General features: G+C 46.5%; 1 protein-coding gene across 3 annotated transcripts in view; it reads right to left on the reverse strand.

Moving 5' to 3' along the window:
* Positions 1-2,620: 2,620 nt before the first annotated feature.
* RAB3D (RAB3D, member RAS oncogene family) overlaps positions 2,621-24,256 on the reverse strand; it is a 38,047-nt gene continuing 16,411 nt past the window's right edge. Inside the window, exons 1-5 of one of the 3 annotated variants that reach the window (XM_053370800.1) lie at positions 22,691-22,712; positions 16,946-17,173; positions 7,553-7,671; positions 4,318-4,442; positions 2,621-3,324 (exon numbers count right to left, since the gene is read on the reverse strand). In XM_053370800.1, coding sequence (XP_053226775.1) covers positions 3,134-3,324; positions 4,318-4,442; positions 7,553-7,671; positions 16,946-17,173 — 663 coding nt within the window. In that variant the 5' untranslated portion in view covers positions 22,691-22,712 and the 3' untranslated portion in view covers positions 2,621-3,133. Of the gene's footprint in view, positions 3,325-4,317; positions 4,443-7,552; positions 7,672-16,945; positions 17,174-20,971; positions 21,134-22,690; positions 22,713-24,256 lie in introns of those variants that run through there. The other 2 variants (XM_053370802.1, XM_053370801.1) reach the window with 2 other exon arrangements.

Raw genomic sequence — 24,256 nt, forward strand, 5'->3', positions numbered from 1 at the left:
TGCAGGGTTAGATCTTTTGAACTTCTGAAGAACACCAAGAAAGAAAAGGAGGAATCCTAAATGCCTGTCTTCTTGACAGGGTTCCTTACTGAGATTGACACATGTCTGTTTCCTATTTGGCTCCCTCGTGGGTCTGACTGCTTTGCCCAGGAAGGGGACTGTGATGATAAACCTACAGAAATTGTATTTGAAACCATTTTTTAGTAGCATTTGATCCGTCCTGCTTTAGAAATGTGGCTTCCTCAGTTACCTTCTCCACCCCCCTAGTAGATCTAGGAAGCCCACCTTTTGTGTGACCATCCTCACACCAAGGTCCTTTAGCAGTGCAGGCTGGTCTGATAGGGCCAATGGGGCACTGCCTCTCCTCCAGTCCCCACCTGCCTGCCCTCTTCCTTACCATGGGGAGGTACGGCCCATTAGCTTTCTTCGCTTTTGTCTTCAGTGTTGTCCTTGTAGAAGTCAGTAGGAAGAAGGATGCAGAAGCAATGAACATTACAGTTGTACCTCAGGTTAAGAACTTAATTCGTTCTGGAAGTCCGTTCTTAACCTGAAACTGTTCTTAACCTGAAGCACCACTTTAGCTAATGGGGCCTCCCGCTGCGCTGCTGGAGCACGATTTCGGTTCTCATCCTGAAGCAAAGTTCTTAACCCGAGGTAATATTTCTGGGTTAACAGAGTCTGTAACCTGAAGCATATGTAACCTGAAGCATATGTAACCCGAGGTACCACTGTATTTGGCTCTGACGCTTCCTACTCTCCTTCTCCCTGTATTCTACCCCTCAGTTCCCAATAGGCACCAGCCCTCATGCAGTGGGTGAAGTTTCTGTCTCCCTCTAGTTCACAGAATCCCTTGCTGCCCCATACAGCTTAGGGCCAGACCTGGGTAGGCAACCTAAGGCCTGGGGGCCAGATACGGCCCAGTCGCCTTCTAAATCCAGCCCGTGGACACTCCTGGAATCAGTGTGTTTTTACATGAGTAGAACGTGTCCTTTTAAAAAAAATGCACCTCTGTGATATTCGCGGGGCCTGCCTGGTGTTTTTACATGAGTAGAATGTGTGCTTTTATTTAAAATGCATCTCTAGGTTATTTGTGGGGCATAGGAAGGTTGGCGGTTCAAATCCCCGTGACCGGGTGAGCTCCCGTTGCTCGGTCCCTGCCCCTGCCAACCTAGCAGTTCGAAAGCACGTCAAAGTGCAAGTAAATAAATAGGTACCGCTCTGGCGGGAAGGTAAACGGCGTTTCCGTGCGCTGCTCTGGTTCGCCAGAAGCGGCTTAGTCATGCTGGCCACATGACCCGGAAGCTGTACGCCGGCTCCCTCGGCCAATAAAGCGAGATGAGCGCCACAACCCCAGAGTCGGTCACGACTGGACCTAATGGTCAGGGGTCCCTTTACACTTATGTTCCTTGGAAAAGGAAAAGGAATGCCTCTATAGCAAGCCAGCACTGAGAAATCAGCAGGTCTTGGAGATGTCTCCTGCATACATTCAATTTTGAAGGATGCAGAGGAACAAGGAGCACAAGGTCAAACTGCTTTCCCTCCCACCTGCCCTGCCAATATCTTGTCAGTTTGCATTCGTTAGTGCAGAAAGTTCCTTGATCTGGTGTGTAGAGATCTTTCCTATTCTACTTAATTCTTCTGGAAGCTTCTCTGTGTGAAAGAAACAAGCAGAAGGTTCATGATGTTAGGGTTATTCCTTCAGAGAAACTGAATACAGCTGGCTTAAACTGGTTCTCCTACCTCTTTCTGTCAAGGAGCCAGGGTTTCACTTTCTCTTTCTATCTCTTTTCCTTCTGGTGTGGTGTTCTGCACATAGTGTCAATGTTTAGTCTTATTATGATTGATTGTAAGTTTAAGTTAAGTCTGCTGCAAGTGGATTCCTTATGGACAGTGCCAATCCTGGGTGTATTGGATTTGTGACCATTGTGCTCACTTGCCTTCAGTAGTAATAAAGCTCTGCTGGATGAAATACAATTGCCTCTGGCCTATTTTTTGGGAATCCTGCATTGTGTTTAAGTTTTTACTCTGCTAACTATACATTGGAATCTACTCTGGATCAATAGTGAGTAGAATGTCAGTGACATGTCTTATTCCTTGTGTGTACCCACAGGTGAGGATAAAAACAGGTTTGTTTGTCTTTTATCCAAGCAGCAATTAAAATGAGGCAATTAAAATGTTAAAAGTTAAATAAACCTTGTGGAGGGAGGAGTGTTAAGGTATATAGAATTGTACATATGGTTGATTTGAATATGTTATTATTGATTATGGATACCCAATATTTTCACTGTTTGTTTTTTGGTTGTTGGTAAAATCAATCAACCAATCATCCATTCCACTAGGAACCACCCTGAAAGGAACAGGTCCCTCCAACTAGATTAATGAATAGAAAAATAATGGTGGTAATTTCTTGTCTGAGGATATGCAACATAAAGAGGAAAAACGGGAAGGGTCTAAAGGGAACAGATGAAGGAAAATATGTAGAATATGCATGTATGTATTGAAATTGTGGAAAGAACAAAGTAAAATAAAAGGAACAGGCCCCTCCATCGCCCCACTGTGACAGCCCTTCGAGTTGTACTTCTCCCTCCCTTAAAAGCTCAGGGAATGAGGATACCCGTCATCAAACTGCCACTGGGTTTATTTTATTAAATAGCAGAGAAGTTGGCAAAAGGCTGGAGTTGGCAAAAAGAGAACTGGCCTCCCAATCTCTTCAGCGATACAGGCAGGATTGGCTGGTAATGTATGTAAACGGTTGGAATTTGGCTGGAGACTTGAAAAGAAGTTGGGGGAAGTTCTCCACTGTTCAGGAGGGGGGTCAGCATCACCCGGGATGCAAAGATAGGTTGTATACTGGAGGGAGGGAGTGTGTGTGTGTCTCAGAGAGCGAGAGAAGGGCAGAGAGAACAGGCAATCATGCTCCTCTGTTAGAAAATGCCAATCATGCTATGGGGGGTGGGCAGAGGGGGACTGGGCAGCTGGCACATGCTGTCAGAGGCAAAACAGGTACAGCCAGAGGCAAACAGGGCAGATCAGCCAACCAGAGGTCAGGTGAAGAGGTGCACAGCTGCTGAGCCTTCCTCTCTATGTACGACAATGAATTGCTACAGGGTCCAAGGGGTGGGCACAGTCCTTTCTAGCAAGAGCAGCTGCTGGACTGTGCAGGCGGGGTCTCATTCAGGGCAGTGTTCTTGTGGTTGTTGCTGGCCATGCCAGGGCTGGTGTCCAGGCTCTCGTTCATCTTCTCGCAGATTATGTCCACCAAGCGCTCAAAGACTTGCTTGACGTTGATGTTGTCCTTTGCACTGGCCTCAAAGAATTCAAAACCTGCGAAGGGGGGAAAGCATTTTGTAAAAAAGAAGAAGAGGGGGCCAGAGGAGCCCAGAAACTAAGAGCCCCGCGGGATCAGGCCCATGGCCCATCTAATCCGACATCCTGTTCTCACAGTGACCAACCAAATGCCTGCGGGAAACTCAAAGGCAGGGCCTTGCGAGCAACTCTTCCTTCCTGCAGTTTCCAAAAACTGGTTTTCAGAAGTATGGCTAGTAGCCTTAGCCACTGTTGGAGGAAGGGGGATGGGGCCTGGGTGTCATCCCTGAGCAGGGGGGACTGTTAGAATTCCTGCTCCATGGTTGCAGCCATGGGATTGTTGTCTTTCACATGATGGTATATGTTTTGACACCACAGAGTGGGAAGTTATGGAGACAGGAAGTTTGTGTTACTGTGTTCCGTGAAGCGGGACTATTGTCCTTTGTTCTTTTTCTCTTTGCTGTCTGATGCTAGAGAGAGAGAGGGAGCCATGTTGCAGTGCTCTCTGTGTGTTTATATGTAAATAAAGTAGATTAGCCAAAATGCTGAGTTGTTTGGGTTCTGTCACACAAGCTGCGAAGACTCTGCAGATCCCTAAGTGTGCCAATGTAGGTTGGCATCGGTCGCTGTGATGTTCGGGCAGAAGAAAGCTTTTGAAGCTCCCGAACGATCGACCAGGAGGGAGGGAACATGGCAGTCGGGCATGTGTCTCTGCCAGGGTCCTACTCGAGTGTAGGCTGAACTACTGACAGGGACATCGCTGCCCCGCTCTCCGGGACACTCGCACCATTCTGGGTGCCGGAGCAGCTAGCTCTGCCTCTGGCCTTAGCTTCCATGAATTTGCCTAACCATCTCTTTAAGCCGTTCCAAGTTGTTGGCCGTCCCTGCCTCCTGTGCGAGAGAATTTCATGGTTCACTATGTGCTGCGTGACGAAATGCTTTGAGGGGTGGGGTGTTGAGGCAGGGGTCCGATCTAATCTGGAGCTGTGTAGATAGGAGGTCAGGACACACCTAGCTCATCTGCCAGCCTCTTGCCGTCCTCAGTGGGTATCACTCGGTCATCCTCCAGGTCACACTTGTTCCCGACTAGAATCACTTGCGCATTGTCCCATGAGTAAGTCTTGATCTGAGTTGCCCTGCGAGAGGGACAGAGAAGGCATTTAGGAGAAAGGGACTTTTTGATCTTGTAATTCTTTTTTTGTCAAACGCTTTGAGTTTGTTTCTTTACGGTCAAGTGGTATCTAAATAAATATAGTAATAATAGTAATAATAATAATAATAATAATAATAATAATATAATATTTATGGCTGGTTTCCCCAGCCACTCTGAATTTTGTGAAATAAATACAGTGGTACCTCGGGTTCCATACGCTTCAGGTTACAGACTCCGCTAACCCAGAAATAGTACCTCGGGTTAAGAACTTTGCTTCAGGATGAGAACAGAAATCATGCGGTGGCGGCGTGGCGGCAGCAAGAGGCCCCATTAGCTAAAGTGGTGCTTCAGGTTAAGAACAGTTTCAGGTTAAGAACGGACCTCCAGAACGAATTAAGTACTTAACCCGAGGTACCACTGTAAATGAAACCACCCAACTCTAAAATCACACAACAGCACCGCTGCCCTTCACAACATCAATCTTGTGCAAAACAATAGTAATTTGGGCTAAAAAGAATGGGATTCCAGTTTCAGTGCCTACAGCAGGGATGGGGAATCTGTGGTCCTCCAGATATTGTTTGTGTCCTGCTCCCATCAGACCCAGCCAGCACAGATTCCCCATCCTTGGCCTACAGAAACCACAGAACTGAGGGTTGTATGAGTATGGACGAGATCAGAATGAGCCATCAGCATGTACACATAATGCTCTCAGCTTTCCTGATCCCTGCTTCCAGCCACCCACACTGCCCTTGCCAGTCACACAATCCCTGACCACAGGGATCATGGAAGAAGCATGGCTGGCTTCTTGCTGTGGCCACTGTCCCAAGGGTGAAGGCTATCTGGTCTCCCCTACAAGAAGCTTCCTGTGTTCCAGGAATAATCTCCGTAAATAAAGGTTAAATGGGTTTAAATAGATATACGTATATACATAGATGTATATTATTATTTTATTATGAATACGTTGATAAGTTTAGGTAATAGGTTTATTAGCGTGAAAAGATGTTGAGAAGGACGGGAAGTCAAATTTATGTACTAAATTTATACTAGGAAGACTTATATATGCAGTGGTACCTCGGGTTAAGTACTTAATTCGTTCCGGAGGTCCGTTCTTAACCTGAAATTGTTCTTAACCTGAAGCACCACTTTAGCTAATGGGGCCTCCTGCTGCCACTGGGCCCCAGAGCACGATTTTCTGTTCTTATCCTGAAGCAAGTTCTTAACCTGAGGTACTATTTCTGGGTTAGTGGAGTCTGTAATCTGAAGCGTATGTAACCCGAGGTACCACTGTATATTTGTTGGGATTTTTATTTTGATAAGTTTGATTTACAGGTTATAAAATGTCTTTGATGCATGGATGCAATTACGGTTAATAAAGCATTAAAAAAAGTAATGTAAAAGATGCTTTCAGGTAGCATATTGCATTGTCAAATGCGCCAACCAAACAAGGCTAAATGAACTCTTCAGCATGTAGAATGTAGACAGACATATCATTTGCCACAAGCTGTTTGTTTAAGAACGAATGGGAATAAACAGGCAAGAGCGCATGTGGTTTCTCTGTTTGGAAATTTAACAGGGGTGTTTAGCTATCCTGGTCTGGTGCAACAAACACTGCCAAGAGCCTTGTGGAACCGTAAGGGCTAACAGGCTTATTGTGGTTTCGAGCTTTCAGGGACTAGAGTCCTCTTCATCGGTGCTGGGCGTCATATGTACAGACACCACTCTTGAATGCTTTGAGGGATACAATAATTATTAAGGTAGATAAACTCCAGATGTTTCTCAAGGCAGACCTCAGACGTGAAACCGAGATGGGCTTGCAGCTAAGCAGCTGATGCCTGAAAGATCTCTGTCAACGCAACAAAACCTGAGCAGGCTTGCAACTCCTCCTGGGTGTGTCTGTGCAAGAGCTTTTGGGGCTTTAGTTATCAAGCCAGAAGTGACTGATTGCGGGATGCTGCAACTTTTAACCCGCAGTCCAACCCAACAAGTCTCTTCGTCGGCTTGGAGGACTAGCCGGGATCAGCAGAGGGGATGGCTCTGGTGCCGTGAGGATTTCATGCAGTTTGAGCCGTGGAGAAATCCCCATGCAGACCTGCCCCAGCAGGCTCTAAAAAGAGCTGCCTGCAATTCATTTCCCTTAAAAGGCCATCTGCAAAAAAGGGAATAAGTTTGAGGAACCTGGGGGTTGGAACCCTGGAACAGGGTAACCCAATGCTTTGCTCCATAGGCACAGGAAAGAAAGAACGAAAGTTTGGATTTGATATCCCGCTTTATCACTACCCGAAGGAGTCTCAAAGCGGCTAACAATCTCCTTTCCCTTCCTCCCCACAACAAACACTCTGTGAGGTGAGTGGGGCTGAGAGACTTCAGAGAAGTGTGACTAGCCCAAGGTCACCCAGCAGCTGCATGTGGAGGAGCGGGGAAGCAAACCCAGTTCACCAGATTACGTGTCCACCACTCTGAACCACTACACCACACTGGCTCTTCATGCATGCCAGGTCTTTACAGGTTTCAAGGCCTTTGCCATACATCCTATAACCTTATCCGACAGCAAGGGGACAATTGTATAGCGTATATTTCCTACATAAGAAGCTGCCTTATAACCAAGTCACACCATTGGCCCACATAGTTCAGTGGTGTCTACTCAGGCGGTCGGTGTCTCTTTGGAGCCTCAAACAGGGAAAGTTCTTCCCCAGCTCTGTTATCCAATATCCTGAACTGGAGACCTTTGGGTGCAAAGGATGCATCTCACCACTGAGCTATGGTGCCTTTGGCCCACTGGAGAAGGGGCTTTGGCACTGAGCACTTCCATAAAGGCCTGTTCCATACATTTCCTGGGAACTGGGTGTGAGCAAGCAGAAGACCAAAGGGGTTGCACTGTAGCATTTGAATAAAGTTATCTTGATACAAAAGTAGAGAATCCGCTGGTCCATCCTGAGAGAAAGGACCCCAGGCACACCCTACTACACCTCTATCAGAAAACACACCCCCTTTTCTGCTTTAAAGGCACACAGGTAAGGTTGGAAATCCACACCCTGGGAAATAGGAAGACATGGATCCCAGTCTCATCCTAGGATTCTGTGCAGCGTTCCTTACCAGTCTTGTACAGCACTGAAAGACTCCTGGTTGGAAATATCATACATGAGTAAGAAGCCCATGGCTCCCCTGTAATAGGCTGTTGTTATCGTCCGATATCGCTCTTGGCCGGCTGTGTCCTTAGAGAAAGAGAAGAAGGTTATTTATGTACATGCCACTATTGCGGCCCATGTTTCGTTAGCCCCAAAATGGAAAACGAGCGAGGCCCCAACCAAAGGAAAGTGGCAACTTAAGTTGACAGAGTATGTGCAGCTTGCAGACTGAACATATAGAAGAAGAGAACAAGAAGAACATACGTTTAGAGAAGATTGGGACACGTTTATTGAATGTATGGGGGAAGATTGTGTACACTTGAAAACGGCAGCATTAAGATAAATTTCGACAGTGTAAATAAGTTTTGATGGATGTAATAATGGAATAGTGAATGGTTTAGTTTATGTAAAATACGCAGGGATTTATGATATGCAAAATGAACCACGGAAAGAGAAGAAGGAAAGTCACTGATATTTTAAGGATGTTTAAATGAGTATTCTAAATTGTAAAACAGAAAAATTAATAAAAATTATATTTAAAAAAGAGAGAGAAAGAGAAGAAGGTTAGCCAGTAAGAATACAGTCTTTTCAGCCAAAATCCCCAGGAAGGATCCATCTCACTTCACCCACTGTAAGGAATCCTAAGAGCTCTACTGAATCAGATCAAACTTAATAATAATAATGATAATAATTTTGTACCCTGCCCATCTGCCTGGGTTTCCCCAGCCACTCTAGGCGGCTTCCATCTTGTCTGGCAACCTGTTTCTCAAAGTGGCAAGAAAATTTTTCAGGCTTTCCCCAAACACAACACCCTTCCCTTCCACCTACCCACCCAGAACCAGTTATTGCCTGACCAGCCATACACCTTCCAGACTGGTTTGTGGCTGAAAGATGATGCCATATGCACCCAGCTTTATACACCTGGCTTTTCGTAACTCCTCGAGAGGTCAGGCTTCTCATTTGGGGTGGGAATCTATATTTTAATTTTAAGGCCACCATGTTTATTTGTGCATCACTGCGAGCCCTCTCTTGAGTGGAAAACATGACTCATAAATACATATAATAGAGCAGTAAAGGAATACACAATGATGACCAAGTGAGATATGGAGCAAGCGCTAAGGTCACACATAAAGCACAGATGCAGAAAGGCTGTGGAATGATAGCTCATCCCCAGCTGCTTAGCCTTGGAGACAAGAGTCGTCCCTGGTTCTTCCTGGACACCTGCTCCCCTGCAGCCCGGAGACTTGCCGTTACTGTGGAAACCAGAGCTTACTTTTCAAGGCTATGACATAGGTTTCCTTTCATGCTGACAGCAGGCTCAGGGGAGAGTTTCCATGATGGCTCTGATGTGCGTAAGGAGTGCCATTTGACTGCTATTAAAATTTAAAGAGGTGCAAAGCTTAATGGAGCATTTAAAAGGAAAGCGAGGGTTGCCGGATAGAGGCAGGTCTCTTACGAGGCACCACCCAAGGACCAAGAGTCAAGGAGATGCTCTGGGGAGGGAAGCAGACTTAGCTGGAAGGACAGCTGGGTGCCAAACAGCCAAGTCTTGATCAAAGAGATTCTCAGGATTGGAGATTTCTCCCCACTGCTGACCAGTTATCATGCCACAGTCCACAAAACAGTCTTCTAAAAAGCCATTCTGTCCTGTGGTTTTGTGGGGAATCCTTTGGGGCCCTTTGTGGTTGTATGTTTTCTTTTTTCTTTATATTTGTAGATGGTGAAAGAGTAATCCTACCCAACAACCAGCCATCTCCCCAATCCCAGAACGATCTCTGTGAAGCCCACCCTCCTGGGGCAAAAGAAGCAGGAAGGACTGAGAAAGCTCATCCACACAGACTCACTCTTTTGCCACAGAGGAATGCTTTCACCCATTTGAAGAGACATTGCAGAGAATGTTTTCTAACAACCAGTGACTGTACATCCCATGAACTGGACCACCTGAGGTCCCTCTCTAAAGTGGGCTTCTTTCTTCCAGTCTAAGGTAGAGATGACATGCTAAGGCCACCTACACAGCAGGCAGGTGCCATAATTAGCACTAATAATAATAATAATTTATGATTTATTCCCCGCCCATCTGGCTGGGTTTCCCCAGCCACTCTGGGCGGCTTTTAAAAGAATATTAAAAACATGTTAAAACATCAAACATTAAAAACTTCCCTAAACAGGGCTGCCTTCAGATGTCTTCTAAAAGTCAGACAGTTGTTTATTTCCTTGACATCTGATGGGAGGGTGTTCCACAGGGTGGGCGCCACTACTGAGAAGGCCCTCTGCCTGGTTCCCTGTAACCTCACTTCTTGCAGGGAGGGAACCTCCAGAAGGCCCTCAGAGCTGGACCTCAGTGTCTGGGCTGAATGATGGGGGTGGAGACACTCCTGCAGGTATACTGGGCTGAGGCCGTTTAGGGCTTTAAAGGTCAGCACCAACACCTTTCTGGAGTCAGTGTCTGCACCGTATTTCAGGAGTAAAGCTGGCCTTAGTCATTCTGTGCCAGCTGAAGGACAGCTTCTTGAGTGAGCTTTCCTTTCCTCATATGATGCCTTACTTTGTCAATCCTGTTGACAACGGTTGGTCCCTACGCAGCTGGATGTCACTACCTTGGAGACCATAAGAGGCCCAATAGGGAGGAAGACTCTCCATGCAGCCCCCTCCACCGAGCCCTGACCCGTTTGGCGACCAATGTCAGCTGCTGCCGCCACCTGCAAAAGACCCATTGTATCTAGTATTTGCACAGGATTATCGCACAGCTGCCAAGTGGCTTGTTTTCCCATGTCAGCCAACACTCTGGAACAATGCTCCAGGAAAGCTTGAGCTCCAAAAACAGCACACCAGAACAGTATGTTTTCTGGCACCACTTTACAGTGGGCCCAGGCAAAGGGTGGGGGTGTGTTAAGGGAGGGGTGGGGACACACTGTGCTCCTTCTGGGGTAGTTTGTCCACCTTTGGTTCCCAGCCTGCACTCAGCTCTCACCTGTGGCTCCTAGAAGCTGTCAGCATGTGACAGGGGCCACACCCTGGGGATGGCTTTGACTGGCTGGCTAAAGCAGGGGAGGGTAGCCAATGGCCCTCAAACCCTCTGTGAATTAGGGACTTCCCCTGCTTGCAAAGACAGCCTCTGGCAAATTCAGGAGACAAGACCATAGCGGTCCAATAGCGGTTTCTGCATGAGGAAGAAGAAGAGTTTGGGTTTGATATCCCGCTTTATCACTACCCTAAGGAATCTTAAAGTAGCTAACATTCTCCTTTCCCTTCCTCCCCCACAACAAACACTCTGTGAGGTGAGTGGGGCTGAGAGACTTCAGAGAAGTGTGACTAGCGCAAAGGCACCCAGCAGCTGCATGTGGAGGAGCAGGGAATCGAACCCGGTTCACTAGATTATGAGTCCACCGCTCTTTTTTTTTTAATTATTAGATTTTCCACAGTTGTAGCAAAAACCACAACGCAAAATAACACACAAAGACAAAATGAGAAAAGAAAAAGAAAAAAGAAATAAAAACAATACACATATAATAACAACAAACTTAATACTTTGAAAATCCCAGCTTTTTAAACCTCTTAATTGACTTCCTCTAGTCCCTCCCTTCTGAGTTTCCTTATAATTGAATGTAACAGCTTTCCAATATCATTATTAAACTAAAAATCACTCCATTTAAGTCCATCTTATTCACTTTTCATAATATTCTAAATCCCATTTATTTATTTATATCCTATTCTAATCCTAGGCCTAATTGGTACTTTCAAGTAATTTTTAATTTTTTATATTACAATGTTTATTCAAATGGTCCTTAAATTTCCTCCAATCTTCCTGAAACTCCTCTTCTTTCTGGTCGTGGATTCTTCTAGTCAGGTCAGCTAGCACTCAAAAGTCCATCATCTTCATCTGCCAATCTTCCACTGTTGGTAGTTCTTGTGTTTTCCAATTTTTAGCAAGCGATATTCGAGCAGCCGTTGTGGCATACAAAAATAATTTAACATCTTTCTTGGGCAGTTCCAAACCTATTATTTCAAGAAGAAAGGCCTCTGGTTTTTTAATAAATGTATATTTCAACATTTTTTTCAGTTCATTATAAATCTTCTCCCAGAAGTCTTTCACCTTGGGACAAGTCCACCACATATGAAAAAAGGTACCTTCTTGAGTCCACCGCTCTTAACCACTACACCACACTGGCTCTGTACAGCATGTGCTGTAGAGGGAAGTGAGGGGCAGATAGGGCCCATCAACCTGGGAAGGTAGCCCATCTAGGAGAAGAAAAACTCTGATCCTAAACCTCTGCTGCCTTGTGGGACATCTTCAGGAGAAGAAAAGGCTAAGGAGCAAACCCTACACGAATCCAGAGTCCTTAAGACGGTCGGGATGGCACCTTGTACACCTCCGTCCAGAAGCTCCTGCAGCCAAGCTGGTGCCAAACGTATTGCCCTGCTTTCCTTTGGACCACATCAGTGAGGCCGAGAGCAGGGACTTGTTGTCTCAGCAGCCCAGGACCTCCATACACACTGCCCAGCCTTGCACCCCAAAGAGGTCACTTCTGTGCTCGTAATGCAGCAGTTTGACTTCATCCTCGGAGGCGCACTCCATTGTCTCTGAAGGCAGACGGATGTCAACAAACAATAGACACAAGACAACGTGCAGGCCAAGTCACTTGAGTCGAGAGTCGGTGGTGGTTCAGCTGGGCCCAGGACACTTGGACCAGAAGGTTTGCTCAGTTGTGGACATGCTGCAGTTGCTATGGACCATGGAGAATGGTGCCATGTCAAGACACGCAGAAGATATGCAGAAAGACCCTCCTCAGGTCTGGAGTTCTCTTCCCCCACAAACCCGAAAGTCTGAGCATCTTCCAACAGAAATATCACAGTTTTATATGTGGTTCAGCTTTTTGAGGTCTGAGACACTCCTTCTCCTGAATTTGGTTTTATCAATAGGGGAGCACTTTGATGAGTTGCTTTCAAAAAATGCAGTAACCTACTCTGACTTTTCAGGGTTGGTGGACGCTCAAAGTCCAAATAAAGAGGAAGCCAGTGTAGACCTTTGGATGCTGCCAGCAACTTCCTGCTCCACCAGAAGGTAGGACATTGTATTCAGTACTGGCAATGGTTGTCACTGGAGACTTCCATTTTAGGGCCATTTTAGATCTGGTCCTAACCAATGTTGATGACCTGGTTAGTGGGGTAGAAGTGGAAGGATCATTAGGCGCAAGTGATCATGCTCTTCTGAAGTTTACTATACAGCGGAAAGGAGCAGCCAAGCATACTAGGACTCAATTTCTCGACTTTAAGAAAGCCGACTTCATAAAACTTAGGGAAGTGCTTGGTGAGATCCCATGGACAGTAATACTAAAAGGAAAGGGAGTTCATGATGGCTGGGAGTTTGTTAAGAGGGAGATAGTAAAAGCACAACTTCAGGCAATACCAATGAGACGGAAACATGGAAGGTGCCTAAAGAAGCCAGGGTGGCTATCTAAAGAACTTTTAACTGAGTTAAGATTAAAAAAGGATGTGTACAAAAAATGGAAAAGGGGGGAAACCACCAAAGAGGAATTCAAACAAATAGCCAGCACGTGTAGACACAAAGTCAGAAAAGCTAAAGCACAGAATGAACTCAGGCTTGCTAGAGAGGTTAAAAGCAACAAAAAAGGCTTTTATGGGTATGTTCGTAGCAAAAGGAAGAACAAAGAAACAGTGGGGTCACTCAGAGGAGAAGATGGTGAAATGCAAACAGGGGACACAGAAAGGGCTGAACTCCTCAATGCCTTCTTTGCCTCAGTCTTCTCCAATAAAGAAAACAATGCCCGACCTGAAGAATTTGGAGCAAATGATTCAGCAGAGGAAACACAGCCCAGAATAACTAAGGAGATAGTACAAGAATACTTGGCTAGTCTAGATGTATTCAAGTCTCCAGGGCCAGATGAACTGCATCCAAGAGTATTAAAAGAACTGGCAGATGTGATTTCAGAACCACTGGCAGTCATCTTTGAGAATTCCTGGAGAACAGGCGAAGTCCCGGCAGACTGGAGGAGGGCAAATGTTGTCCCTATTTTCAAAAAGGGGAAAAGAGAGGACCCAAATAATTACCGCCCAGTCAGTCTGACATCAATACCAGGGAAGATTCTGGAGCAGATCATTAAGCAAACAGTCTGTGAGCACCTAGAAAGGAATGCTGTGATCACCAATAGTCAGCATGGATTTCTGAAAAATAAGTCATGTCAGACTAACCTGATCTCGTTTTTTGACAGAATTACAAGCCTGGTAGATGAAGGGAACGCAGTGGATGTAGCCTACCTTGATTTCAGTAAGGCATTTGACAAGGTGCCCCATGATATTCTTGTAAAGAAGCTGGTAAAATGCGGTCTTGACTATGCTACCACTCAGTGGATTTGTAACTGGCTGACTGACCGAACCCAAAGGGTGCTCATCAATGGTTCCTCTTCATCCTGGAGAAGAGTGACTAGTGGGGTGCCACAGGGTTCTGTCTTGGGCCCGGTCTTATTCAACATCTTTATCAACGACTTGGATGATGGACTCAAGGGCATCCTGATCAAATTTGCAGATGACACCAAACTGGGAGGGGTGGCTAACACCCCAGAGGACAGGATCACACTTCAAAACGACCTTGACAGATTAGAGAACTGGGCCAAAACAAACAAGATGAATTTTAACAGGGAGAAATGTAAAGTATTGCACTTGGGCAAAAAAAATGAGAGGCACAAATACAAGATGGGTGACACCTGGCTTGAGAGCACTACATGTGAAAAGGATCTAGGAGTCTTGGTTGACCACAAACTTGACATGAGCCAACAGTGTGACGCGGCAGCTAAAAAAGCCAATGCAATTCTGGGCTGCATCAATAGGAGTATAGCATCTAGATCAAGGGAAGTAATAGTGCCACTGTATTCTGCTCTGGTCAGACCTCACCTGGAGTACTGTGTCCAGTTCTGGGCACCACAGTTCAAGAAGGACATTGACAAACTGGAACGTGTCCAGAGGAGGGCAACCAAAATGGTCAAAGGCCTGGAAACGATGCCTTATGAGGAACGGCTAAGGGAGCTGGGCATGTTTAGCCTGGAGAAGAGGAGGTTAAGGGGTGATATGATAGCCATGTTCAAATATATAAAAGGATGTCACATAGAGGAGGGAGAAAGGTTGTTTTCTGCTGCTCCAGAGAAGCGGACACGGAGCAATGGATCCAAACTACAAGAAAGAAGATTCCACCTAAACATTAGGAAGAACTTCCTGACAGTAAGAGCTGTTCGACAGTGGAATTTGCTGCCAAGGAGTGTGGTGGAGTCTCCTTCTTTGGAGGTCTTTAAGCAGAGGCTTGACAACCATATGTCAGGAGTGCTCTGATGGTGTTTCCTGCTTGGCAGGGGGTTGGACTCGATGGCCCTTGTGGTCTCTTCCAACTCTATGATTCTATGATTCCACAAGCACACAACCTTTCTAGCTAAACAGACATGTTCCATTTATTTATTTTATTTACTTATTGCAGGGGTATGTCTTCCTGTTATGTCATCTCTCTCCCAAAGGTGGCACTAGCTAGGACTCTGCTCCAAACCTGGGTTGCGGACACCTGGCTGGATGCGGGTGGTGCTGTGGTCAAAACCACTGAGCCTCTTGGGCTTGCCGATCAGAAGGTCAGCGGTCTGAATCCCTGCGATGGAGTCAGCTCCCGTTGCTCTATCCCAGCTCTTGCCAACCTAGTTCGAAAGCACACCAGTGCAAGTAGATAAATAGGTACTGTTGAAGCGGGAAGATAAACGGCGTTTCCAAGAGCTCTGGCTTCCATCACCGTATTCCGTTGCACCAGAAGTGCTGGCCACATGACCCGGAAAGCCGTCCATGGACAAACACCGGCTCCCTCGACCTGAAAGCGAGATGAGCGCCGCAATACCATAGTCGCCTTTGACTGGACTTCACCGTCCAGGGGTCCTTTACCTTTTTAATGGAGGCACACAAAACTAGTGTGGCACATAGCCTGAACCTTGGGTAAAAACGGAAAGTTCAATTGGCCGCCATTCTCTACAGGCACAGTGTGAGTCTATATAGTTTCACTATATAGTTGCCAGGGAGGCGAATGGAATCGTACTGTGCCTGTAGAGAATGGCGGCCAATTGAACTTTCCATTTTTGTTATTTTGTTAGTGCTGATATGGCCTAGGACTCTGGCTTTTCTCTATAGCTCAGTGGCACATGAGAGCCCATGCAGCCTAAAATTCTACATCATCAGACACCTTCAAGAGTTGTACTGTGTTAGCCCATCATACATGTCACCTTTCAGTGACACACCCAGATGAGTGAAGCAGCAGTGCTGGCACACAAGCCAGTGCCTTTCCCCTTGTGCACTTGTTTCCAGCACTCTGGTTGGAGAGAAACTTGAGGATGAAGCAAGGAAACATGAAGCTGACAAGCTGCTCTCTGAGCCCAGGAATAGTCAAAGCCAGAGCTGCTGGCATAGCGAAGCAAAAACATCTCCAGAGGAATGGACCAAAAAGCTAGCCACCTCAGTGCTTGGATTCAAGGGTTCAAAGGAAGCAGCGGGCTACAAACCTGGCTGAATCAAGACACTAAAAATCAAAAACAGAAGAAGGTACAGTTTGGGCTTCCATAATATCTGCTCGCACCCTATTCAGGACACCCATGCCATGTAATACACACCATGGTCTGTTTCCAAGTGGAGAAAGATGCCAAGATTCTGCTGGAGCACAGAATTCAGATGGGAACCTCCCTTTTCATTTTTGTAAGTGCAAGTTTCTGGTCCTTGTGACTGCCAAAATACACCCGAGTGGGAGTGGCAATGCCTCCAGAGATCTCTGAAGGCAGAAGTGTGGCTGAACCATAGTTCCACTGGTTGCTCCCCACCTTGTTCCTTCTCACTCCTCCAGCCTAGCAAAAGAAGGGACACCTGCAGGGCTTGGATTGCCTGGGATTGGAGTAGAAATTTAATTTGACATATTTACTGCATAAAAAAGGTAAAGGGACCCCTGACCGTTAGGTCCAGTTGTGACCGACTCTGGGGTTACGGCACTCATCTCGCTTTATTGGCCGAGGGAGCCGGCATACAGCTTCCAGGTCATGTGGCCAGCATGACTAAACCGCTACTGGTGAACCAGAGCAGCGCACGAAAATGCCGTTTACCTTCCCGCCTTCTACTTGCACTTTGATGTGCTTTCGAACTGCTAGGTTGGCAGGAACAGGGACCGAGCAATGGGAGCTCATCCCGTTGCGGGGATTTGAACCGCCGACCTTCTGATCGGCAAGTCCTAGGCTCTGTGGTTTAACCCACAGCACCACCCACGTCCCATTTACTGCATAGGATACATACAACTGGCCAAGTTTCTGTGCACCCCTCGCCAAGAACGGTTTCTTACCCAGATCTGCAGCTTGACTCTCTTTTCATTCCTGTAGACAGTCTTGACCTTGAAGTCGATGCCCACAGTACTGACGAAGGCCGAAGTGAAGGAGTCGTCAGCGTATCGGAAGAGGAACGACGTCTTGCCTACACTGCTGTTGCCGATGATCAGCAGCTTGAACATGTAGTCAAAATTCTGGTCGGCAGCATCTTTGGGCGCCTGCCGGGTGTCATTTGCAGAGGCCATCTGTGAGACGAGAGGAAGGCAGTTGAAACTCCAAGGGTCAAATTCCCACCGCTCTTTCCAGAGCTCACAGAGAAAACCAGCTCCAGAGAGTCAAGGCTTCTGTTTGGCCCTCGAGTTTAACCAAACTGCTCACTGCTCCAGGAGTGGCACTTTACATGAGGTACCCAAGAAGATCAGGATTAATGCAGAGAGGGAAGCCTCAGTTTTCTAGGGCTGCCATACGTCCAGAATTTTCTGGAAATCATTTAGCCATCAAAAATTGTGTCTGGGCAGAATTTTCGGGAACTGTTTTAAATGTCCAGGAAAACCCAGGCGTATGGCAACCCATGCCAGAAGTGGGTTGTTTTTTTTTTTTTTGCTGGTTTTCTTAAAAAACAGCTCAAACCCCGATTTTGCCAAAAAAACTCAACTCAACTTATGTGTCCGGAATTTCACTTTCTGAAATATGGCAACCATACAGTATGGGTCATGGGCATAGCAGGGAGGCTCTGTGTGCAGGGGGCAGCTGCCCACCCCATCAAGTAAATAATAATAAAAAATACTTAACTCAAAGTATAAATAATCAGACTATCTGAAATTGAAATGCTTGCTGAGGTCACTTGGATAATGTTGTGAAAGGTTTTCAGCCAATCCAATAAATCTTGTTTTAGTTTAGATTTTTTAAAAGTAGGATTTAAAAAGGTGCATGTTCTTTGTAATTTAGCAAAATATACTCATTAACCGCATAAAAGGTACTCCCTGATTTTAATTTTTTAAAAAAACTTACTAGTTTTCAATTGACTGAAGTGTCTGACAGATTTTTTCCTGAGCACTTGGGGTCAAAAGAAAGTTAACAACTTTATTATTATTATTATTATTATTATTATTATTATTATTATTCAGTTGTACCTTGGTTGACAAATGCCTTGCAACTTGAACGTTTTGGCTGCAAACCCAGAAGTGAGTGTTCCGGTTTGGGAATGTTCTTTGGAACCCGAACGTCTGATGCGGCTTCCGCAGCTTCCGATTGGCTGCAGGAGCTTCCTGCAGCCAATTGGAAGCTGCACCTTGGTTTCTGAACGTTTTGGAAGTCGAACGGACTTCCGGAACGGATTCCGTTCGACTTCCGAGGTACGAATGTATTTATACCCCACCCATTTAAAACAACTGTTGTTGAGACATTTCATTCCAAATCTGCTAGACAGAGCCAGGCAGAGGATGATAGCAGGTGTGTGTCCTGCTCCCCCCAACATAAATCCTGGCTACGGCCATGGTATGCATGCCTCTTGTAGGAGGGGGCCCACCGAGGGGGCCTTGCCTGACCCCCCTCCTCTCAAATCTTAAAGACAGCAAAACTCTCAGACTCTGTTCTGAAGCTTTGATTAAAAGGAAGTGTCCCAAAACAGCATCACTTGCCTCCCTGCCCTTCACATGGTTCAATCCATAGTTGTTGGCAGTAGACATAGGGATTGTGGTAGGAGATAGAGAGCGCATCATGCCATTGGTGGCAATAAAAGAGCAACACCTGCATAACTAGCTCTGGGCAATCTGCCATCGATTCTTGCAAAGGAACATGCCCACACCTAGTGATTCCCATTGTCCCTGCGGCTATAATCTTAGAGTGATGTGTCAGGTTGCGTTATAACCCCAAAGACTGAACGCTCTGAAACGTGGGTCAGCAAACTAAGGCCCAGGGGGCAGATGCAGCCCACCAGGCTTGTAAATCCGGCCCGTGGACCCTGCCGCCTGCTTGGTCAATCCCTCTGGGAGCAGCCGCCATCTTGGCCGCGTATATCCCGCCGCGCTCTCACATTTGCTTTCTCTCCCCATATATTGTCTTGTTTTTCTTGCTTTTTGTGCACTACAAATAAAATATGTGCAGTGTGCATAGGAATTCGTTCATTTCCCCCCCCAAAATATAGTCCGGCCTCCCACAAGGTCTGAGGGACAGTGAACCAGCCCCCTGCTGAAAAAGTTTGCTGATCCCTGCTCTGGAAGATCATAGGCAGCCAGGGACAAAAACCAGGGCCATCAGTCAGAGAAAAGTGCTGGGGCAATCTGTGTGACTCTTTAGATCACATCCTGTGGCTGGCTCCGATATCTGCAGGCTTACTTACGCGTCAAGGCAGGTGTTCTACCGGGAACGGGGACAAATTCAGTTCGGTTCACATTTAAAATGGAACCTACCCATACCTTCCGAAATGACAGGAGAACCAAAATATACGACGTCACAGGTCAAAGGTGTGGCACGGTGCTGAGCCCCCAAAACGTTGGGCCCAAGGCATCACTTCTGCCTCAAAGCACTAAACAGGTAAAGGGACCCCTAACCGTTAGGTCCAGTCGTGGACGACTCTGGGTTTGCGGTGCTCATCTCACTGTACGGACCGAGGGAGCCGGCATTTGTCCGCAGACAGCTTCCGGGTCATGTGGCCAGCATGACTAAGCCGCTTCTGGTGAACCAGAGCAGCGAACGGAAATGCCGTTTACCTTCCCGCCGGAGTGGTACCTATTTATCTACTTGCACTTTGACATGTTTTTGAACTGCTAGGTTGCCAGGTGCAGGGACTAAGCAACAGGAGCTCACCCCGTCGCGGGGATTCGAACCCCCAACCTTCTGATCAGCAAGCCCTAGACTCAGTGGTTTAGACCATAGCGCCACCCGCATCCCTACCAAAGCACTAAATAGTGCCACCCTATTTGGTTTCTACAATTTTGTGCCTAGCATGCTGTCTAGAATTGATCTCCACCAGTGCTATCTGTTATTTTAGGGAAACAGGTGCCAGTATTCAACATGAAGTTTTTACAATAAATGACACACTTTTAACATTTTTTTGGGGGGGGGGAGAAAGTGCCAGTACTGCGTATGCTTGAGAACCCCCAGAAAAAAGCACTGATCTCCACCTTTTCTAATATAAGCTCTCTCTGCAGGGTCAGATTTGAAAGTGGGCAGAACAATGCATGCAAATTTGACATTTGCACGGTGGCCTGGCCTCGTTTCTACAGACACCAGCCTCCATCCTGGCATTCAAGAGACATTATCCAAGTTCAAGGGCATATTCCAGACAGGCAGAAACACTCAAGGAGGAGCAGTGAGGGTTGTGGCCTGGGAAGGGTGCTGAGGGAGGCCTGGGGGGGGGGGCTGACATTCCACACCCCACCTTAGCACAAAAAACCCACATCCAACCTATTGATGGCTGCAATTCTGTTCACACCTGCAAAGAGGGCTCCAAACCTAACCCTATTTACCTGCGAGTAAGCTCCACTGAGGGATGCGGGTGGCGCTGTGGGTTAAACCACAGAGCCTAGGACGGCGGTTCGAATCCCCGTGATGGGGTGAGCTCCCGTTACTCAGGCCCTGCTCCTGCCAACCTAGCAGTTCGAAAGCACGTCACAGTGCAAGTAGATAAATAGGGACCGCTCCGGCGGGAAGGTAAACGGCGTTTCCGTGTGCTGCTCTGGTTCGGCAGAAGCAGCTTAGTCATGCTGGCCACAGCTGTACGCCAGCTCCCTCGGCCAATAAAGCGAGATGAGCGCCGCAACCCCAGAGTCAGTCACGACTGGACCTAATGGTCAGGGGTCCCTTTACATTTACGCCCCACTCAATCCAACAGGACTAACCTGTGTAGTCAAGAACTTTTAAAACCTTGTCCTCATTTAGAAACATGTGCTTTGGGTCCCCCCCCCCAACGCCAAGCCTTAAGAAAAGCTATTTAAAAAACCCAACAACTTTACGCTCAAGAAGCATACTGTGCAAATCTAAAACTTGCACACTGCATTGTGCCCTTGGGTTGCCCCTAGCAAATACATTACTTTACTTACACTGGTTTGTCAGCCTTTGGACTTCCCGTTTAAGTTAGGTAGATTGTCAAATCCAAAGCAGAATCTACTTCCCCTGACGCACACATATTCACACACAGAGAAACAGACCCATTTCAACAGCTGCTGGTGCAAGAAACAGCCTCCCTTCCTCTTCTCTTTGCAGACCAAACAGTGCAGAAATCCAGGAGGCAGAGGCGGCCACCTCCTTGTGACAGAGCGGAGCAGTAAAGCTCCAGTCCCTCACCACATCCGGAATCCCTCTTCAGGTGTGTCACCTCAGGCTAAGAAAGCACACAGAAGGAGTCACCGAGTTCTTCCCTGTTGTGAAAGCGAGTGCAACCCCCCCTCCAAACTATGACACATCACGACACATCCTAAATAGCAAACAGCTGTGTTTGAACATCCACCCAGAAGGAGCCCCACCCTCGCATGACTACGGGCACCTAAGACAGTTGGAAGATGAGGAGAACCCTGCTCAGGTATAACAGAATATTTCTTTATGAAATTAGCTGTCACTATACTGCTTCTCCTCCGGGACACGGGTGGCGCTGTGGTCTAAACCACTGAGCCTCTTGGGCTTGCCGGTCAGAAGTTCGAATCCCCGCAATGGGGTGAGCTCCCGTTGCTCGGTCCCAGCTCCTGCCAACCTAGCAGTTCAAATGCACACCAAAAGTGCAAGTAGATAAATAGATACTGCTCTGGCGGGAAGGTAAATGGCGTTTCCGTGTGCTGCTCTGGCTTTGGTGTTCTGTTGTGCCAGAAGCAGCTTAGTCATGCTGGCCACATGACCTGGAAAAACTGTCTGCGGACAAATACCGGCTCCCTCGGCTTGTAAAGCAAGATTAGCGCCGCAACCCCAGAGTTGTTTGCGACTGGACTTAACTGTCAGGGGTCCTTTACCTTTTTTTATACTGCTTCTCCTTAGGCAAAGCCCCACCTCCACTGCCTCAGGGAAAGTCACTGGCCAGTGTTGGAAACTCAGATATATAAGCTGAGCGCAAAATGGCCCCATGAACCACATTTACAGCCACCAAAACAGAATGTCTAATTGCCCTTTAGGGCAGACGGCACAAAAGTCTTATCTTTCAATACGATTTTGGCGTTCCTGAAATTCATTCTGATTGTGCAGATAAAATGCAACTGATAGAGTTCTACAGGATGGGTGAAAACAGTCAAGATCCAAGGATCCCCAGGCATGCACCTCTAGATGGTGGAGACATCGCACGCCATCTTGGTGCCTGGGCATCTTCACTTGGTGTCAGAGACCAGGCTGAGGAGTACTGCTCTGATGAGGAATGGTGGGAGACTCCCCCTCCCCCTGACCAGGATCCTGAAGCTGCCCAGGAGCAGAAGGACAGTATAGATTTGGAACAGTGGTTTGCGGAGGGGCATAGTTCTGAAGACAAAAGTTGGGAAGAACTGGGGGGTGAACAGCAAGGTGAAGAAGAACTGGAAGAGAGAGAGAGCTAACAGACCTTCTCTCACTGGAAAGGTAATGGGCATACTGAAGGACAGCTGGACATATAAAAGGCCCCATTACCTTCAGAAGCTTAGGGCCTCATCAAACCTAAATCTGGCCCTGGGTACAAATAATAATTATTGAACTATTTAATCTTCTTATCCATTACACTCTACTCACAGTTATATTTTAGGCTAGCCAGCCTTCCCAGTATGCTAGTGATGTAGATGCATGAGCGCACTGATACATCTGAGCCTTACCTGGTCCTTCCTCTCTGGGCAGGCTTCCCATAGCGCAGACATGCAATCCAACCAGCCTGACAGGTTTAGCTCTCTGTGGCAAAGTGCTGCTCAGAAAAGCCACCTTTCCAGTTCCCCAAGTTTGATCAGCACCCAGGCCTACTGATTCCAGAGTTTCTGAACAGAAACAAATCCAGTTCAGGGCCAAAGAAAACCTGGGACACAGGCAGTCTCAAGCCCTGAATTCTGCATCGAGTCCTCACTTTTTTCTCTGCAGCTACAACAGATTCCCCCACAAGTTTTTAGGTTTGGAACCGATTATTACCAACTAAATCCCTCGTACTAAGATTTGTCTAAATAACCAGCTGAATAGAAAGACTCAGCTACCAATAGTTCTACTGACTGACAAGAATGAGACAAGATACTATGCACTTCACATTTTACTACTGGTTTGCCACTAAATCATCTCTGCACTGCAAGAATCTTTTCATATGTTTTGTATGTGAGAACCCAGATTCTGTTTCTAAGTATTCTTGGTTTACTTTCATTATCACTTCATAAAAGTCACTCCACATCTCTGACAGACCCTCCAAGTGTCCCTATATTCCAGGGATAGTCCTGGATTTACAGAAGCTGTTTTAGTTACCGTATTTTTCGCTCTATAAGATGCACCAGACCACAAGACGCACCTAGTTTTTGGAGGGGGAAAACAAGAAAAAAATATTCTGAATCTCAGAAGCCAGAACAGCAAGAGGAATTGCTGCACAGTGAAAGCAGCAATCCCTCTTGCTGTTCTGGCTTCTGGGATAGCTGCGCAGCCTGCATTCACTCCATAAGACGCGCACACATTTCCCCTTACTTTTTAGGAGGGAAAAAGTGAGTCTTATAGAGCAAAAAATACGGTACTTATTTGATTTCAAAATGTCCCGCTTTTTCTTAGGACATCCCTATCTTCATTGGAGAACTGTTGGAGGCAAATCATCATCATTATTTGTGGTTTCATTTAACGTCAATTATACTTATTTTTAATTAGGATCTTCTTGTAACCTGCCCTGGGGCATTTGGTGTCAGATGAGCCGTAAGTACAATGAATAAATAAATAAATAAATAAGAATGACGTGTTTTATACTGAAATGGTTCTGTGTTCTAAATTTGTTAGAAAAGCTTCATTGGCCTGAATCCTAATGTATTCTGAATCTGGGGTGGGGGTGAACGGGGGGAGGAAACCATTTTTCTATTAAGAATAAAATCACCATTGACTGTCCCAATCCTAAGCCGCTCATCTTCAAAATCAAAACAATATGGGCACCCTCTTATATACATATGTATATAATTAATATAGTTAACCCCCAGAGCGTCACAGAAGCTGACTGAGGGGCAGAATGCAGAGAAGAAAGAAGGAGAAGGAATGAAAGATAAGCAGGTAAGACAAGAGAGGGCTTGAAGGAAGGGAGGGAGGCTCCAAACTGGGTGACTGGGGGGGAAGGAATAGGCTGAGGAAATAAGACATGGAGAGACATTGGGGACTCAGCTACATTAGTAAAGAAAAAGCGTTTTATATGTGTTATAACACTGTGACACCAGAGA

Source organism: Podarcis raffonei, chromosome 17 (assembly GCF_027172205.1).
Source record: "Podarcis raffonei isolate rPodRaf1 chromosome 17, rPodRaf1.pri, whole genome shotgun sequence".
Classification (NCBI taxonomy): domain Eukaryota; kingdom Metazoa; phylum Chordata; class Lepidosauria; order Squamata; family Lacertidae; genus Podarcis; species Podarcis raffonei.